Below are 20,621 nucleotides of genomic sequence, written 5' to 3'. Positions count from 1 at the left end.
ACACCAGAATGTCTGGCTTGCCATCAACAGAAGATTCTACTCGCAAAGACAGTAATGAGGTTCAAAAAAGAAGTAATCCACTTGAAAACCACACAGATAAATACCCGAAAGGAGAGGAGGTAAGATCACATTTCTCTTGGGGCACATACTTTGCAAAGGATGTCTTGCTTTGGTGTTTTTAAATTCTTTTTAGAAAATCAGTTTAGGGTTCTAGATTACTAGTCCAATGATGTTACCACTATGCCAATGTCTCCACAAGTCATTTTAAGTTAGCTGTATTAACGTTACACCAACTTGCATCTATGTAGCAGCCTTAATAGAGTAAAACATCTCAAGGTGCTTCACCAATATTATTAAACCAAAACTGACATAGAGATATGACTAAAAGCTCAGTCAAACAGATCTGTTTTAAAAGAGGACTCAAAGGGGAAAAGGAAAATGGAAAGATTTTGGGAGAAAATTCCGGACATAAGGCCCAAAAGCTGAAGGCATGGCAGCCAGTGATAAATTAACCAAAATCAAGGATGGGCAAGAGGCCAGAGTTGGAGGAATACTGAAGTCTTGTACAGTTGGAGATTAGAGAGGAGTGCAAGGCTATGATTTGAAGACAAGGATGAGAATTTTGTATTTGAAACATCACTAGTTTGGGAACCAGTCAGCAAGGACAGAGGTGATAGTGGAATGGGATTTGGTGAGAGTTAAAACATGGACAGTAGAGTTTGGATAAGCTGAAGTTTCTCGAGCGTGGGAGATGCAAAATCGGCACAGGGAATATTAGAATAGTCCAGTATGGAAGTAAGTGTGCCCTTGGTCAAGCTACATTCTAAAGTGGGAAGCAGTGAACTCTATAAGCTGGAAATTCACCATCCATAGATTTCTTGGATGCTTGTTCTTGAGTTTCTTAAACAGTGATGGATTTATGTCCCTTGCATGAGCAAAATAAGTAAATAACATAATAAAGGATACCCAGGGCCCCCTTGTTCTCTGATGATTGTTCCTTTTTGTTTTAACACTAGCTGTGTCCTAAACTGTACTAACTGTGTCTGGTACTGCCACTTATAAATATGTACAGCAAGTCCTTCAAGTTAGCAAGAGTGATAACTGGAGGGTCTGGATGACTGAGGCATTGAATTATGGAGCATATGTTCTAGAAACTCCTTGTTCTCTACAAAATGAAATACTTTGGATTTTAATCGAGAATGAAAGCAGGAAGTGTGACTTCACCAGTTGGCAGCATCTATGGAGAAGAAAGGTAGAGTTATGTTTCTGATCATTTACCTATTATCAGGAATGTGGTCATTCACAGGAATCCTGTGCAACTAAGTCTCTGGACTGCCCTGCTCTGTGATGATGCATATGTACCCAAGCAGGACCAAACAACAATAACCCAGCAGCAGAGCGAGCTAACCAACTATCTCATCCACAACCCGTGCTACAGATCTTTGCAAAAACCTTAAAGATGCACATGTATCCAAACAACACCGAGTTTAAACTGGTGGGTTGCATAGTTTTGAGTGGTTTACAATGAGAGAAGAAAGGAATTCTAGGTGAGAGGAAAAGCAAGGCTATTGTATTGTTGAGTGGATCTTTTAATTTTTGCATGATTATGATCCCTACAGTGCCTGAATGCAGACACTTTGCTTTCATCTCACGGAATGACCCCACAGATGACTCTTGATGCAGAGCAATTTGGCTACATTTGTCCTGCGCTCCTGGACCAGATTGAAAGCAAGGCTTGTATTGCACACAAAACTGAAGAGAAATACTCCGCTTCCACTGTTGGGGCAGGTGAATAAAGTTATTTAATTTGGAGGGCATGTGTAGAGGGAGGGATGCATGCAGGAAGAGCAAACATGTGAAGGAACTGGGGTGGCTGATAGGGAGTGTAGGTAAGGGTGGGAGGGAGAGCATAGGCATGTAACGGGGAGTGAGGGTGTGTGCAGGGAGGAGGGTGTGTCTGCATGTGAAAGGGGGAGGTTTGTTGTGGGAGTGAGAAGGGAGGGCAGGGGAGTGTCGGTGTGGGAGGAAGGATGGCAGGTGAAAGAGAGGCTGATGGAGGAGGGGAGGACTTGGTGGGAGGGGACAGCAGGAGAGTATGAGATTCGGGAGGTTTGAGGGTGCGGAGGTGGAGAAATGTGGAGATTGGATGGGGAACAAATGGAGGATAATGGGTGTGGGACGTTTTTGGGATTGAAGGGGAGGAAGGAGGGAGGACAGCCTGGAAATAATGGGGAGGAGAGCAGAAGCTGTTGGAGAAACTCGGGTCTGGCAACCTCTTTGGGATGAAAACAGTTTTAACATTTTCAGTCTAGTGACTCTTCATCAGAACTTGTGGGGAGGAAAGGAGGAAGAGACAGATGTGGGAGAAGTTTGGCGTGAGGATGCAGTATAGAGAGAGGGATAGGAGTGACGGTGAGTGGGGAGAGCTTTGGAGGTAGAGTGAGGTTGTAAGAGGTAGGACATGCAAGGTAAAGAAAGGGGATAAATGGGAGAGAGGTATTTTGTGGGAGAAGGTGGGAGTGTGTGGAACTTGAACACAATGAACGTACAGTCTCTTCCTAAAACCTTATCCACAGTGCTGTAAGGGAGAGGAATAAAATCCAACCTGAAAGTTAACCCACATTTAGCTTACTTTCTTATAAATTATACCAAGGCCAGCTTTGTGTGTGTGCCACTAGGTGCGAATGCATAGTCCTAATGGCACTCAGCCCCTGTCACATCCCCATCCCAAACCTCATGATCAGCACTTGGTGTGTTGTGTGTCTCTGTCTTGCCTGCATGTGCGTGCTCTCACTCACTCTCTCTCTCTCTCACTCAACAGAAAAGGCAAAAAACGTTTTTACTCAGTACTGTAAAGTGGCATTTTTAAAATGGCCATCTTTATTATTTGCTCATTTAAATTATTGAATTATTGGCATTTTTTCTGAAATTCATGCTTAGTACTCTGCCAAACATTAGGTTTCTGAAATTGGTCCATCCCCTGAGTGAAAGAAAGGGAATTTTCCCCCTCACGCAAAAGAGTAGCACCTGTGCTACAGCCACTCCCTACGGTAGCTGGTTCCACATGCTTAACCATCTTTGAATAGCAATGTTTCTACTGAATTGCCTATTGGACTTCTTGGTGATAAGCTTTACATTTTGACCTCTAGTTAAGGTCTTTCCCACGAGGAAATATTCTCTTTGTATCCACTTTTCTAGTTTACAGTTTTTGGTGTCAATAACATAATCTTTCATGGCTTTGATTACGAAAAGTTCTTCCATCTATTTACTACTCATCCCCTTTTATTATAAGTACTTGCGGTTCACTGTCATTTCAGTTGGGATAGGAAAGACACAGGGTGGCGTGTGTATATGAAACCAGCTCCCAAAAGAACTGATAGAGGCAGGTACAATTACAAAATTTGAAAGACATTTGGACGGAAACATGGATACAAAGGTTTCAAGGATATGGGCCAAATGCAGGAGAACGGGGTTAGTTCAGTTTAGGAAACCTGGTTGGCATGGACAGGTTGGGCTAAAGGGCCTATTTCGGTGTTGTGTGACTATGTTAGAATGTAAGTAGCCTACAGTGCTGCCTTTTTCCCTTTTACCTTTTTTATGATCTTAATGCCAAGGACAATGAACTGTCCTCAAGGCCATCCCACTCTTCCATTCCATCCCCCACCACTTCGAATCCTTACTCCTTTGTATGTTCTCTGAGCTTCCCCGTAAATGCATTCATGTTATTTACCTTGACCATTCTCTATGGTAGTGAGTTCCAAATTCTCCTGAGTTCCTTTAACAAATGTACAGTTTTGGACCTTAGTCCTGATCTCCCTGACTTGGGGATAACATCTATACCTCTATCTTTCTCAACATTCTTTACAGAGTGTTTTCAGGCGCTGAGACACATTGGACCAAATTGAATCTTCACACTAAATTGCTAACAAATTACCAATGTCGAGAATTGCCCTTTCTGTACTTAGAGCACCATTGATATCATAGACAAGTACCAATAGTCTAAAAATAAGAAGTAATTCCTGCATAATCTAAGAACCTGGAGCAGTTCAGTGAAAGATAACATCATTTTATCAGTACTTCAGTTATATGGGGCTGTTTTCCTTGGAGATAAGTATGTTCAGAGGAGATATGATAGATATGCTCAAAATCATGAAGGAGACGGGACAGACTAATTAGGAACGGTTCCCTTTGGTGGAGGGTTTGAAAGCCAGAGGGCACTGATTTAAGCTGTTTAAGGCAAAAGAAACAATGGCAACAAGAAGAAAAACTTTCTCGTGCAGCAAATGGATAAAGTCTGAAGTGTACTTCCTGAGAGTATGACAAAGGCAGGTTTAGTGGGGCGTCACGGTGACTCAGTGGTTAGCACTGCTGCCTCATAGCACCAGGGTCCCAGGTTTGATTCCAGCCTCGGGTGACTGTCTGTGTGGAGTTTGCACATTCTCCCTGTGTCTGCGTGGGTTTCCACCGGTGCTCCAGTTTCCTCTCACAGTCCAAAGATGTGCAGATCAGGTGAATTGGCTATGCTAAATTGCCATAGTTTTAGGTGCATAAATCAGAGTGAAATGGGTCTGGGTGGGATACTCTTCGGAGGGTCGGTGTGGACTGGTTGGGCCGAAGGGCCTGTTTCCACACTGTAGGAATCTAATCTAATCTAATCAGTCAAAGCTTTCAGAAAAGAAGCATAACATTATCTGCATAGCAATGAGCAGAAAACAGTATGGTTAGAGAAGTTACTTGTTCAGATGACTAGCACAGACGCAATGGACCAAATGACTTCCTGCATTGAAACTATTTTGTTGTCATGCTTTTTTATGTGAAACCCTGATGGGGCAGAATAGAAAATTTGCAAGAAATGTAATATATCTGATTAAAATGTTTTAAAGTTTATTTTGGGATATGCAGTATCTTCAATTCTGTTTGTCTTCTGACAGCTTGGATCGGAGGCTTTGTGTCTGTCACCACCATCAGTCTGCTGTCCCTGTTGGGTATAATCTTCATGCCGTTAATAAATAAGACATTCTTCAAGTTTCTCTTGACATTCTTGGTTGCTTTAGCTGTTGGAACACTTAGTGGGGATGCATTTTTACATCTCTTGCCACATGTATGTATCATCTATATATATATATAAAAATATTTTTCAAAATTGTGTTGCCATTTAGCGACTTAGTTAATCCACGGGCCCCATATGAGGTTGTCTTCATTTACTGATCTGATTAAATTGTTGGACCCACTCTTCAAAAGGCTGTTTGTAATGTTTCAAAAAATGTTATTTTATAATCTGTTTGCTTCATAAAATATTGACAAGAAGATATTGCATATGGTTATCGTGATCTTCTCTGAAGTTAGTGGTGTGATTTACATAGTCATATAGCACCAGAAACACCCTTCAGTCCAACTCATCTACATCAACATCAACCAGATATCCCAATCTGATCTAGTCTTATTTGCCGGCGTTTGGGCCACATCTCTCTCAACCTTTTCTATTCATCTACCCATCCAGATGCCTTTCAAATGTTGTAATTGTACCCGCCTCCAGCATTTCCTCTGGCAGCTCATTCCACGCACGTTCCACACTCTCTGTTTAAAAAAAATTGTCCCTCAGGTCCTTTTAAATCTTTCCCCTCTCATCTTAAACCTCTGCTGTCAAGTTCTGGACTGCCCCACCCTAGGAAAAAGACCTTGGTTATTCACCCTATCCATATCCATTATGATTTTATAATAAGTTCACCTCTTAATCTCCAATGGGAAAAAAGCCCCAGCTTATTCAGCCTCTCCCTATTGGTCAAACCCTTCAGTCTTAGCAACATTCTTGATAATGTTTGCTGCACCCTCTCAAGTTTAACAATATTCTTCCTAATGAAAGTTGACCAGAATTCCAAAGGTGGCCTCACCAATATCCTGTACAGCTGCAACATGACATGCCAACTTCTGTACTTAAATGTTCTGACCAATGAAGATAAGCATGCCAAACACCACCTCCACCACCCCGTCTATCTGAAGCTCCAATTTCAAAGAACTGAGCACCTACACCCCTAGGTCTCTTTGTTCAGCCAAACTCTTCAAGACCCTAACTTTAACTGCATAAGACCAGACCTGCCCTGGTTCGTTTCTGGTAGCTCTTAGCTTTTAGAATTCACCAAGGTCTCTAGTTCCAAATCCTTTAACTTCATTTCAAATCCTGTTAATTTCAGATTCTCAGGTGATCATTGATTGTTGATTCTATCTAATTTGCTAGGTTTAGTTTCATAGAAACATAGAAATTAGGAGCAGGAATAGACCATTTAGCCCTTTGACCCTACTCTGCCATTCAATGCGATCATGGCTGATCATCCTCCTCAGTATCCTGTTCTGCTTTCTCCATGTATCCCTTGATCCTTTTATCCCTAAAAAGTACATTCGGTACTTTTGTCTAAAATTCCATTGTAGTATTGAGAGAGTATTACATTGCCAGAGACTCACTCTTTCAGATGTGATGCAAGTAAGACCCAAATTTCATGCTCTGGAGTGAATGTTTGCATTTAAGGAAAAGCAGAGGTACATTCTCAGTATTCAATACTGGCATGGACAAGTTACACTAATGTGCAGTCACTCTTGTCATACATCCTGAGACAAGGTGTTATATAAATGCAAATCTGTCTTTTCACTATGGAGACCTGCACAAGAATATTGGAATTTGCACTATTTGGACAGCAGTAGAAAGCAGCTTACCATCACTGTCATGAGGAAAATTAGGGATGGATAATAAATGTTAACCTTCCAAACACGTTCATGGACACTGGTCTTTTAATATTCCAGAATTTTCATTGCTACTTTCCCACCCAGAAAGGGGCGGCACAGTGGCTCAGTGGTTAGCACTGCTGCTTCACAGCACCAGGGACCTGGGTTCGATTCTTGCCTCGAGCAACTGTCTGTGGGGAGTTTGCACATCCTCCCCATGTCTGCGTGGGATTCCTCTGGGTGCTCTAGTTTCCTCCCACAATCCAAAGATGTGCAGGTCAGGTGTATTGGCCATGATAAATTGCCCATAGTATTAGGTGCATTAGTCAGGGGTAAATGTATGGGAATGGGTCTGGATGGGTTACTCTTCTGAGGGTCCATGTGGAAGGTGTTGGGCCAAAGGACCTGTTTCCATACTGTAGGGAATCTAATCTAATTAGTAAATATGTTTTTATTTTGCAGTCGCAAAGTGTTCATCATCATGATGTAGAAGACCAGGATTACTTGGATTCTGTGTGGAAAGGCCTCACTGCTCTTGGTGGTCTTTATTTTATGTTTCTTATTGAACATCTTATTACATTGATTAAACTGTACAAAGGTAAAAAGAAGGTAGGATCTGCAATGAAATTTTGTCATTAATATTAATAAGGGAACCTTTTCTAATGATAAATGGTAATTCAGAGCTTTAATTGATAAATGAAGGTTTGGTGTACTGGTGTGAACACAGTACATGCTCAGCAAGTCAGGCTGCGTCGTTGGGGAGCGAAACATTACTGATGTTTCAGATTGATCTTTTATCAATATGTTAACACAGTTTTTCTCTGTCTCTGTACAGATGTTGCCAGACAGTTGTCCAGCAATGCTTCTAGCATTGTTTTTACTTCAGATTTCATAATCTGTAGCATGCCATTGTTCTCAATGTGCTATTACAGTAATTGATTTGAATGATCAGCCTGTCGATCCAACTTCTTTACTTTTGGATTATGAATCAAGAACAGGAATTTCTGTATGGTGCCCTTCATTCTAATTTGCTTCACACTAGTGGTTAGTTGATGAAAGTATCTTAACTAGCACAGTTAAAGTCTTTGCCTTGCAGTAGAATACTGTTTATATTTATTAGAATTGAACATAGGAAATAGGAGCCGCAGAAGACAATTCAGTAGGATAAAAGTACTCTGCTCTTCAACCAATTCAAGATTGATTTTGTATCTCAGTACAATTTGCTACGCAATGCCCTATTCTTTGATATCTTTAATGTTTCAAAATCTGTCAATCTCAGCCTTGAATATACTCAAGACTGAGCTTCCACAATCCCTCTGGCATAGAGAATTCAAAGATTCCTCAGCGTGTGAGTGAACAAATTGCTGCTAATCTCGCTTGTAAATGGCCTCCTCTTTATTCTTAAACTGCTTCCCTGGTTCTAGACAGCTCTTTCCTTCCCCAGCCAATGCAACCATTCTTCCTGTATCTATTCTGTCAGGCTCTGCAAGAACTGTACTAGCAATGTGAGGTGACTGGAAAAGCTAGGGTTAATATATATAGAAAATTACTTTGATAAACATGTCAATATTTGTTTAGCTGTCTGTTTTCTTTAATTGCATTCTTAAAGTCCAGTATCTCTACAATGTCTGAACTGAATTTTGTTTTAAACAGCACAAGAAATCTAGTCAAGATGATCAGGAGATTGATCCTGATAGAAATGCAGAGCCTCATGAATCTCAGCAGTTATCTAAGGATGAAAATCCAGACATTAAACAGTTTGCCGGTGAGTCATCCAGATCACTCTGGCATCTCTTGTACTTGTTCTTCAGTAGCTGAAATTGTGTGGTTCTGTTTAGTGATTAGACTAGGTTAATTATCTTTCAAGTGTGTGTTTTATTATCAGTTTTCTAATCAAAATTAATCAAGTGGGGGATTCAAGATGGCGGCGGCCCAGTAGGTCTGAGTTTGCTGAGCTCTGCCCAGGACCCAGGCAAATTGTGGTACCAACCCTCCCCTCACTTTCTAAACTGCTAAAATAGCCTTTTCGCAGCAGGTTTGGTTATTGTGCATCAAACTTTAGCAGTTTGATAGATTTTAAAATGATCAAAGTTATAGGATCATGGAGTTCGAAACAGGCAAGGACCAACAGAGACGTCCGCAGCCGCCCTGGGAGACTTACCTGCAGAGGCGAACTTGATCTCGGAGTTTATTAAGCTCAGAGAGAAGATCAACGCGTCGATTGAAGAAACTCGGTCCAGGTAAGAGTGGATCTCGGTCATGCTGCAGAAGATCCCTGCTGAATCCTCTGTGGGACAGGTTGGTCTCTGGAGTGCCGAGTCCGGGCCTTAGAAGAACATATCGATGACCTCGAAAATCGAGATTGTCGGAAAAATATTTGGTTGCTGGACCTTCCCGAACGGGAGGAGAAGGCCAGCTTGTTGATTTTTTTGCAGCAATGGCTCCCACAGCTGTTGAAGCTGGAGTCTGAGCTGGGCCGGATGCGGGTTGAGCAGGCCCACCAGATTGCTGTGCAGAGGCCCAGGTCGGACCAGCCCTCCCACCCAGTCCTAGTTCGACTTCAGCACTACAGGGAAAACAAATGTTGCTGGAGGCCTCCAGAGTTTTGGGGAAGGATCCCCAAGCCGTGGTATACAAGTGTTCCAAAATAATGCTGCCCAGGTCGGACCAGCCCTCCCACCCAGTCCTAGTTCGACTTCAGCATTACAGGGAAAACAAATGTTGCTGGTGGCCTCCAGAGTTTTGGGGAAGGATCCCCAAGCCGTGGTATACAAGTGTTCCAAAATAATGCTGTTCCAGGACTTCTCGCCGGTTGTGGTTCACAAGAGGAAGGCATTTGACAAGGTAAAGAAGCATCTGAGGGATTTAAGTATTCAATATTCCATGCAATACCCGGCAACGCTGGCCTTCAGTCATGGAGGATCTGCGTACAACTTCAGATCGCCAGATGCTCTCAAGTAGACTGATGGATTTCGACTATATTGTTAATGACTTTATTTTGCCCCCCCTCTGATTTTTCTCCTCCTCTTTCCCACTTTCTCTTTTCCATCCTTCCTCGGGTAGGGTGGGTTTCTTTCTTTTGACTCTTATCGATAACTCGCTTGGTTTATCCAATTGTTGGGGGATGTTTCTAAGTTTTATTTTGTCCCTTAATATTTGCTAGGATTGTAATTTTATGTATTTTATTTTATGTTGCTGTTTTGTTAAGAGTGCCTAGGTAGTAATATGGAGGGGGTGGGCTGGTCGCCCACTTTTAACTCTTGTATTATAAAATATTGCATGTGTTTGTCTCACTTTGTAATGTCTGGGCCGAGAGTATGGCTCCAGCTGGGAGGTGTTATGGTGGAATTACTGGAAGGTAGGAGTGCCTCCTGTGGACGTGGGGGACAGTCTCCTTTTAATTATATCTTATGTTTTTTTAAGGAGTAGTTCTTAGCTGTTTTGATATAGTTATTTTTATATGTGACTTGTTTATGGTCTCTACTTAATGCCTTTTGAGTGGGGTTCTTCCTCCTGGGGGGTTCTCGGACTTGCCTGAAGAATCATGGCTAGTCATTCGTTTAAATGGTGTACTTGGAATGTCAAGGGGAGCCACTCGCCAATTAAAAGGAAAAAGATATTATCAAGTCTTAAAAAAAAAGAGGGTTGATGTAGCCTTTCTACAGGAGACACATCTACTTGATAAGGAGCACTTGAAGTTGCAACAGGTGGATTTAGCAAGGTGTTCTTTTCATGTTTTAGCTCAAAAAGAAGGGGAGTGGCCATTCTTATCCAGAAAAATCTTCCCTTCCAAATGTTAAGCCAGATAAAAGATGAGTCTGGATGGTATATATTAATATATGGAGAGGATTTTGAATGTTTATTGCCCCCCGGCACATCCTTTTAAGTTTGTAATAGATGCAGTTTCCGAGTTGATGGCTCTCTGGGTGCGTTACACAATTATAGGGGGAGATTTTAATTGTATTATCAACCCCGAGGTGGACAGGATACCTAGGAGCTCCGCAAGTATATCTCTAAGATCTAGGCAATTGGCTGATCTATATAGGGAGTTGGGGCTGGTAGCTGTGTGGAGGTATCTTCACCCCGATGGTAGAGATTTTACTTTTTATTCTAATCCACACAAGTGTCAGAATCGATGTATTTTTTGTCCCTCGACCTTTCTGAATTCGAATTCTGAATTGCAGCCTTTAGAAAATTCTATTTCGAATTGTACAAGTCGGAGGACTGTGAGGATAGAACGAGGAAGTTGGAGTCTATTTTTAAAAATCTGGCCCCCTCAGGCCTAACCTCGGAGCAGGTGTCGCTTTTGAACGCCCCCTGACAACTCAGGAAATCCAGGAGGCAGTGAGGCAGCTCCAGAGCGGTAAAGCGCCCGGACCAGACGGATTCCAGGCTGAGTTCTATAAAGAATTTATAGACGAATTGGCGGACCACTTATAGACATGTATAATTATTCACACAGTCAGGGTAGCCTCCCACCTTCTCTGAGAGAAGCAAATATCTCTCTCATTCTTAAAAAAGGAAAGGCCCAAGATTACTGTAGTTTGTACAGACCTATATCCTTATTGAATGTGGACTTTAAAATTCTCTCAAAAATGTTGGCATTAAGATTGAAGAGGGTTTTACCATTCATTATAAAAGAGGATCAGACAGGGTTTATTAAGGTCACAGATCAACTGATCACATTAGAAGAGTGTTAAACATGGTACAAGTCTGCTAGCAGGGAGGAATACCGGGATTAGTCGTCTCCCTAGATGCAGAGAAGGCATTCGATCGGGTAGAATGGTCATATCTCTTTTAAACTTTGGAACGGTTTGGTATTGGAGAGATCTTTACCAAATGGGTTGCAGTATTGTATAATGACCCCTAAGCAGCAGTGATTACCAACGGCGTAAGATTGGATAGCTTTGGTGTTGGCAGAAGTTGTCGTCAAGGATGCCCTCTGTTACCACTACTATTTACGCTAGTGATTGAGCTGCTGGCAGAAGCTATATGAACTGATCCTAATATAATGGTCCTGGAGGTAGGATCGGGTAAGCATAAGATCACTCTCTATGCGGACAACATCCTTCTTTTCTTAAATGACCCATTGACATCTGTGCCCAGCTTAATTCAAGTGGGTAACTACTTTGGTATGTTCTCAGGTTACAAAATTAATTTTATGAAATCAGAGGCCATGCCACTAGGAAGTCTTACCACCAAATCCAATTTTCCGGATGGGTCCCGTTTCCCCTAGCGGTGGTCACTGGGAGGCTTTCTTTATTTAGGTATTTTTATTACCCTGGTATATGGTCAGCTATATAAAACTAATTATACACACTTATTAGAGAAATAAGGCAGGACCTCCAACACTGGGAAGATCTCCTGATATCCTGGCTAGGAAGAATAGCTTTGGTCAAGATTAATATTCTCCCTCGCCTATCATACCCTATGAGAATGCTCCCCTTGATGTTGCTGAGACAGGCGCTGTGTAAGCTCTATGGTTGGCTCGGCTCCTTTATTTGGAGTCATAGACAGCCCCTTATTAAATTAGATAAGTTGCAGTTCCCACAAGTAAGGGGGAGGTCTGGACTTTCCGGATTTCAGGAGATATCAACTGAGTTATCATATGTGGCTGATTGGGTCTCCTGTGACTCACAATCAATCTGGTTGGATATTGAGGCCTCCCAAGCAAAATGTACCCTCGTCAATCTACTATTCATGGATAAGATGAGAGTTATTATGGATCATTGTATTTCATACAATTGGATTTTTACAATCAAAGCTTGGAGGATGATGCGACAGGATGAGAGTAATTTACAAAAAACCTTCCCTTATATCCCTATAATGGGAACTGACTGATGCTGGATTTAAAATCTGGGAGTCCAGAGGTATCTCCTGTCTGGGAGATCTGTTCGATGGGGGGGTCATGATGTCCTTCAAACAGTTGGGTCAGAAGTTCGGGTTGCCCAGCAAGGACCTTTTTTTTGATTTTTCAAGTATGAGATTTCATACAAAAGAAGACCACATTGATGATTAATCCTTATAAATCAGATATGGAAAGAAGAGTGCTTCGGCCGATGGGTACGCGCTCGGTCAGTACTGTCTACCACTTGCTTACATAATAAGATATCGAAGGACATGGAACGGTTATATAAAACCTGGAATCAAGAATTAGGGATGGAATCTCCTTAGAGATGTGGGAGGATATCTGGGAAAATGCTAGGAAGATCTCTGTCTGTAATAGAACTCAGGCTATTCAATTCAAGATACTTCATAGGGCTCATATAGCACCACAGTGACTTGCAAAGTTCAAGGTAGGAGCATCCCCAATGTGCCTTAAATGTAAAATAGAAGTTGGTACTTTCACTCATTGTTTGTGGACATGCCATAAGATGCATAGGTATTGGGACAGCGTAGCGAATGCCTTGGCAAAGATTTTGGGAATGGAGATTGGGTTGGACCCAGTGTCTCTTTTGCATTTTCCAAGTTTCCCTTCTCTAGATGCCCCCAGGACTTTCGAATTGGCATAGGATACTTATGGAATATATCCCCCTGGACTTCCTTACGAATGTGGTGCACCAAAAAATTGAATTATTTTATAGAACATGGCAGCCCTTTTTGAACTACACCGATGCAGATGTATCGGCCATACTGTTTAAGACCTTTGCTTAGCCGTGAGGACGGCGCTGGTTGGTTAGGGGGCCCCCGGGAGGAAGAATCCCATATAAATACGGGTTTTGTTATGACTTGATATAACTTCATTTTGAATGCGTATTTATTAATTTTCTTTTTTTTGGTTATTGTTAATGTACCATACTGTGATTGTTTTTTAATATATATACAGTTTTCTTTTCTATATTTTATTTTGTAATTTGGTTGTTTGTAGAGTAGATTAGTAGTTAGTTTTCTTAATTTTATTATATTTTATTGTGTTATATTGTAAAGTGGATACACTATTTTGTATTAATTTTGTAATTTTGTAAAAAAAATCTCTCTTTTTTTTGTAAAAATTAATCAAGTGGGTTGAAACAAAAATCTTTTTACCCACTTTTCTCCCCAGGCATAAACCCCTGCACATGACTACATGCAATGAAACTCCGATATGATATAATTGTAGTTGGGAGTTACATATACTATGTCAAGATGTAACTGGGAAGAGTGTACCAATAATTGTGCTACAATGTTCCACCAACTGACACAAAACGTATAAATTATAAAATCCCAATGAGACTGATTTGCCTGGGACAAAAGCAGTTCACAGAAGGTTCTTTCAGTATCAAAAAAAACTTACTTTTTGGGACACACTTAACCACAACAATACCAGTGAAACGAAAGGATCTCTAATTTATGCAGCTTCAAACTATACTGCTTCAAAACCCAAATACACACACACTCGAACATTATCAAGACAGACAAAAACAAACGGTTCAACACATTTGCAAAGGTTAGAAAAATAATATAGCATAAACAAAAGTCCAGACTATGAGGTACAAAGCAACTTTTCTCTCAATTCTTTTGATTTTTGCAATAATGACATACTATTGTCCTTCAATTTGATTCATGATCAAAGTGAACTTGTGTTTTTCCATGTAGGAATTCTTTCTTTTAAAGTTCTTTGGTTTTTCTGTGTTTTTCCCAGATGGACACAGAGGAGAGGGAGAGATGGTTGCTTGTTGTCTACAGGTTCTGGATGTCTATTCAACTCTGCTGCTCTTGACACTTACAGCTTTTTAATACTGCAGCTGAACCAATCAGTGCACTGTTAGGCAGAATTTCCTGAATGTGAAAAAAATTTCAGTGGCCATTGAGTTCTTTTCCAATTGATTTTCCAGTTGCAAAGTCGTCTTCATGGTATAGTTAGCAATATTGCTTCCATTTTAGTCTATAGTTCCAAACAATAAAATGTGACCCCTTATTATTGTTATTGGGCAAGAGAATAAAATGAGTGCAAGGTAAATGGTGCTAAAAGGAGAGACAGGAGAGGACAAAGTAGTGAATAGAACATAATTCAGACAATACTTAAATGAATGAGGCTGTGGATTTGAGCATTGCTGGCTAAGCCAGCATATGTTGCCTTTGAAAGGTTGGCGGTGGACCGCCATCTTGATCATCTGCAGTTTGAGTGATGCAGATACCCATAGTAGGTACCCACAATGCTTTTAGGGAACAAACTCTAAGATATTGATTCTACATACGTAAAGAAATGGTGTTGCAATTCCAGTTCAGATGCTGCTTGGGTGTTGGTGCCAGCTGTAACTGGCAGCTGTTGGTGCCAGCATGTTTTTGATACCCTTGCCCTTCCAAGTGGTAGAGTTCAAAGGTTTGAGGGATGCTGTTGAGGACCATGATGAGTTATTGCCGTGCATCAAGTAATAGTATATACCACAGCCATTATATGTCAGTTGATGGAGAGGTTGAATGTTTAAAATAGTTTAAAATGAGTTGCAGATCAAGCAGGCTGCTTAAAATGGACTCTTTATTCAGCCAAGCCTTATTCATCTCATGGATTGCACTGACAGCAGCTATTTTTCTAGGTTGATTTGACTATAATTCTTCGTATGTACAAAAGTGTATTATACTTTGATATTTAAATAATTCCTATAGAATTGTAATGAAATCCTTTCAGGATATTCTTTGCAGTTTTATTTTGTTGAAGTGTTTAATCTATCTGTTTTTTTGATATTGGCATCTTGTTTTCATTCACAGATCCGGCTGACTGTCTGGTTGAACCTAAGGATCAGTCAAATCTTCACTCTCTGGATCACAGTCAGAATTCTCTCACTCCAGAACAAGAAGTGATGATTGCCCATGCTCACCCAGAAGGCAGTTACAATACATACGTACCCAGAGGATGTGAAAACAAATGCCACTCTCATTTCCATGACACAATAGGAAACGCTGATGATTCTCATCACCATCACCACCGGTATCACCATATTCTTCACCACCACCATCACCAGAACCACCACCCTCATAGTCATGGTCACTATTACTTTCAGGAGGATTTGAAGGATGCAGGAATAGCAACTTTGGCATGGATGGTTATTATGGGTGATGGCCTTCATAACTTCAGTGATGGTCTGGCTATAGGTGAGGTACCTTATCTTCATTAATAACAATGTTCTATTGTTTCCACTGCGGCAACCACAAGTACTTGTGACATGATAGCAATATAGCAGACATTTGCCAACTTGTCTGTTTGAGGAGGTATTTATATTTCCATGTTACAAATACATTCAGGCTAAAGCAAGCCGAGATGTTAATTTTAGTGTATATCTATGCTAGTTACATCAGTTACTCACTGCTTCAGTTTTCCATATTCTCACTAGTCTGAGTAATGTGAAAAGACGCATAGCAACAGTAATTAAACGCTGAGTAAAATAGGTGTCATTTGTGGTGCAGCAGATAGATATTGAGGGCATTAAAGCAAAGCTTCCGGTTTGAAGGCTGTTTAAAGTAAAAGGAAATTAAAGTCTGAATGATTTGAAACTGACAGATTTAGTTCTAAATTTGTGTTCCCCTCCTTGGTGGTTTTCAGCATTCTAAATAATGTTCCATATCCTTTCAGCCTTCCCTCTACCCAATCCTAATGCAAACTATTGTTCAAGGCATTGGCACTGGCCTCAAATCTGCATTGGCTCTTTTCAGGATCTTTCCCCATAACCTGGAGTTTCGTTTTCCTTTTGAGTATTTGTCCAAGGCTGCTTTTGAGCCTGTATCAGACAGCACATTCCAAATCTGAACAACTAATATAAAAGACTTTTCCTCATTACATTAATTCTTTTGTCAATCATCCTAAACCTGTGTCCTCCATTTACCCTTTAATCACAGAAGACCTTCAAGAACTGCAGTGAACTTTGCAGTTTCAGCACTATTAAACATTTCTTTCAGCCAGTTTTAATTCCTTTTGAATGCACCGAATCTTAAGAGAAACTGATTTAATTTTTAAAAAGGTACAATTCCAATAGTATTATGCTGAATATGTTTAAACTTCATTTTATCATTTTAACTACAGCATAGTTAATATTTTAAATCTTGTTTGTAGGTGCTGCTTTTACTGGAGGTTTGTCCAGTGGGTTGAGTACATCTGTTGCTGTATTCTGTCACGAATTGCCACATGAACTGGGTAAGATTTTTAAAAAATCTACATAATAATTTGAGTGTAGTTGTAAGTGCTTTATTACTTGCAGGTGTGTTCACAGGATCCTGGAGCTTTATAGCGCTGGTGAAGGTGTTTGTATCAGTACATGCAAGATAACTTTATTGCTCTGATTTCTTTGCATAATTCTGTCATAGAGTTATACAGCACAGAAACGGGTCCTTCAGTCCAACTTGTCAATGCCAACCAAGTTTCCCAAATTTAAATTAGTTCCACTTGCCTGTATTTGGCTCATATCCCTCTAAATCTTTCCTATTTATGTACCTATCCAAATGTCTTTTAAATGTTGTAATTGTACTTGCATCTACCACTTCTTCTGGCAGTTCATTCCACGTTGGAACCACCCTTTGTGTGAAAAAGTTGCCCCCCGGATCTCTTTTAAATCTTTCTCCTTTCACTTTAAAAATATGCCCCCTGGGTTTGAACCCACCCACTCTAGGGAGAAGACCCTTGTCATTCACCTTATCGATGTCCCTCAATAAAGTCACCCCTCAACTTCCTATGCTCCAGTGAAAAATGTGCCAGTCTATCCAGCCTATCCTTTAACTCAAATCCTATAGTCCTGACAACATCCTGGTAAATCTTTTCTGAACTCTCTCCAATTTTATAATACCTTGCCATTGCAGGGTGAGGAGAAAGTGAGGACTGCAGATGCTGGAGATCAGAGCTGAAACTGTGTTGCTGGAAAAGCGCAGCAGGTCAGGCAGCATCCAAGGAACAGGAGAATCAATATTTCGGGCATAAGCCCAGAAGGGCTTATGCCTGAAACGTCGATTCTCCTGTTCCTTGGATGCTGCCTGACCTGCTGCGCTTTTCCAGCAATACATTTTCAGCTTTGCAGGGTGACCCAAACTGTACGCAATATTCCAAAAGTGGCCTCACCAACATCCTGTACAACCTCAGCATGACATCCCAACTCATTGACCTGAGACATGAAGGCAAGTGTGCTAAGCACTGCCCTAACTGCCCTCTCTACCTGTGATGCAACTTTGAAATAACTCTGTACCTGAACCCCTATGTTTATCTAACCTTTGCAACCCTAGAACTTCCTGGAATAGCTGTTGAACTGTTGTAATGAGAGCAACACCACAGTGAGTTTGTCTGTAGCAACCTCCCACCAATAGCAAATAACGGTGACCAAAATGATCTATTTAGGTTTAGGCGAAGAGATAAAAATATTGGCCCAGGACATAGGGAGGTGATCCCTACTCTTGAGAGTTGCTGAAAAAGGAAACATTTTTAAAGGTTTTGGTCTTGCAGTCATCAGGACAGGTGCAAGAATGCCAATTTTCAAAGGGAACAACAGTTTTACACTGAGAAAAGGGTAGTGATTAGTTGGCAAGTCAGCACTGATAGAACCGTGGTGAATCAATCAGAGATTTTGTTTGTCTACAGGGAAAAGGAACATGTCCAGGCAACTGAAAATCCAATTATCAATCAGTCAGTACCCTTTCCTCATAAGCTGTTGCTTGCTATTACATTTGGTTTATTTATGGGCCTGATGAGTGCAAAACAAAAAGCTTCAACAACATGTCATTTATTCAGCAATACTCCAGTCCACTATATTAATTTACAAACGCATTAAGGGTAAAAGGATAACAAAGGACAGGACCAAATGAGTGTGGTGCTGGACAACATAAAGAAAGAATTATAAATGAATATTTTGTCACTGTTTTCACTAGTGAGAGGGGTGATGTGGGTATAGAAATCAAGGAGGAGTATAGTGATATAGCTATAGAAATTAGCATAGGCAGAGAGGAGGTTCTGAGTGATCTGGTAGGCTTTAAGCTTTAGATAAATCTCCATCACCGAATGAAATGAATCCCAGGCTGTTGAGTGAGGTAAGGGAGGAAACATTACCGGCAATACTTTTCAAATTCTTTCTGACCAGAGGTTAGCCAGCGTGATATTGTTGTTCAAGAAGAAAGCAAGGGATAAACCAGGAAACTGCAGGCCTGTCAGTCTAACCTCCACGGTGGGGAAACTATTGGAAACAATTAGAGTCATAGAGATATACAGCTCAGAAATAGACTGTGCTGTTCAACTCACTCTTACAAACCAGATATCCTAAAAAAAAAACTAGCCCCATTTGACACGTATACCTCTAAATGCTGCCTATTCATATGCCTTTTAAATGCTGTAATTGTACTAGCTTCCACTCTTCCTCTAGCAGCATAGTCCATACACACAGCACCCTCTGCATGAAAAAGTTGTCCCTTAAATCCCTTTTGTATCTTTCCCCTCTCACCTTAAACATATGCCCTCTAGTTTTGGACTCTCCCATCCTGGAGAAAAGACCTTGACTATTTACCCTATCCATGCCCCTCATGATTTTATAAACTTCAAGAAGGTCACCCCTCAGCCTCCAATGTTCCAGGGAAAATATCCCCAATCTATTCAGTCTCTTCCTATAACTCAAATCCTTTAACCCTAGCAACATCCTTGTAAATCTTTACTGAATCCTTTCAAGTTTCACAACATCCTTCCTATAGCAGGGAGACCAGAATTGTACACAGTATTTCAATAGTGGCCCAATCAATTGGCCTCCCAATTCCGATACTCAATGCACTGATTAATAAAGGCAAGCATACCAAATGCCATCTTCAAGAGACTATAAACCTGTACTCCAAGGTCTCTTTGTTCAGCAACACTCCCCAGGACCTTACCATTAAGTGTATAAGTCCTGAACTGATTTGCCTTCCCAAATTGCAGCACTTCACATTTCTGTAAATTAAACTCCATCTGCCACTCCTTGGTCTATTTGATCAAGATCCCGTTATAATCTGAGGTAACCTTCTTCGCTGTCCACTATGCCTCCACGTTTGGTGACACCCGCGAACTTGAACCCAGGTCTCTGGCGCTGTGAGGCCCACTGGTCTCAGGCTTCCACTCTGAAAAGCAACCCTCCACCGCTGCCCTCTGTCTTCTCCTTTGAGCCAGTTCTGGATCCAAATAGCTAGTTCTCTCTGTATTCAGTGTGATCTAACCTTGCTAACCAGTCTACCATCTAGTCGAACGCTTTCCTAGAGTCCATATAGATCACATCCATCGCTCTGTCCTCATCAATCCTCTTCGTTACTTCAAAAAATCAATTAAGGTCATGAAACACAATTTCCTACACGCTAGCCATGTTGACTGTCCCTAATCAGTCCTTTCCTTTCTAAATGTATGTAAATCCTGTCCCTCAGGATGCCCACCACTGATGTCAGACTCATAGGTCTATAGTTCCCTGGATTTTCCTTACCACCTTTCTTGAATAGTGGCACCATGTTAGCCAACCTCTAGTCTTCCAGCACCTCACCATTGGCTATTGATGATACAAACATCTTAGCAAGGACCCCATCAATCACACCCCTAGCTTCCCCTAGAGTTCTAGGGTGCATCTGATCAAGTCCTGGGGATTTATCCATTTTGATGCATTTTAAGACCATAAGACATAGGAACGGAAGTAAGGCCATTCGGCCCATCGAGTCCACTCCGCCATTCAATCATGGCTGATGGGCATTTCAACTCCACTTACCTGCATTCTCCCCGTAGCCCTTTATTCCTTGTGACATCAAGAATTTATCAATCTCTGCCTTGAAGACATTCAGCTTCCCGGCCTCCACTGCACTCTGCAGCAATGAATTCCACAGGCCCATCACTCTCTGGCTGAAGAAATGTCTCCGCATTTCTGTTCTGAATTTACCCCTCTAATTCGAAGGCTGTGTCCACGGGTCCTAGTCTCCTCGCCTAACGGAAACAATTTCCTAGCGTCCACCCT

At 41.2% G+C, this 20,621-nt stretch overlaps 1 protein-coding gene across 1 annotated transcript in view; it reads left to right on the top strand.

The window, feature by feature from the left end:
• Positions 1 to 6: 6 nt before the first annotated feature.
• The window catches only part of LOC122549248 (zinc transporter ZIP6-like), a 29,074-nt gene continuing 8,459 nt past the window's right edge, over positions 7 to 20,621 (top strand). The window contains exons 1-7 of the mRNA XM_043688738.1: positions 7 to 119; positions 1,620 to 1,788; positions 4,932 to 5,101; positions 7,180 to 7,326; positions 8,371 to 8,482; positions 15,406 to 15,789; positions 16,745 to 16,825. Of these exons, the coding sequence (XP_043544673.1) occupies positions 9 to 119; positions 1,620 to 1,788; positions 4,932 to 5,101; positions 7,180 to 7,326; positions 8,371 to 8,482; positions 15,406 to 15,789; positions 16,745 to 16,825 (1,174 nt within the window). The 5' untranslated portion in view covers positions 7 to 8. The remainder of the gene's footprint in view (positions 120 to 1,619; positions 1,789 to 4,931; positions 5,102 to 7,179; positions 7,327 to 8,370; positions 8,483 to 15,405; positions 15,790 to 16,744; positions 16,826 to 20,621) is intronic.

Source organism: Chiloscyllium plagiosum, chromosome 4 (assembly GCF_004010195.1).
Source record: "Chiloscyllium plagiosum isolate BGI_BamShark_2017 chromosome 4, ASM401019v2, whole genome shotgun sequence".
In the NCBI taxonomy this organism is placed as follows: Eukaryota; Metazoa; Chordata; class Chondrichthyes; order Orectolobiformes; family Hemiscylliidae; genus Chiloscyllium; species Chiloscyllium plagiosum.
Note: the sequence above shows the minus strand (reverse complement) of the source record. Positions and strands in the feature narration are given on the sequence as shown.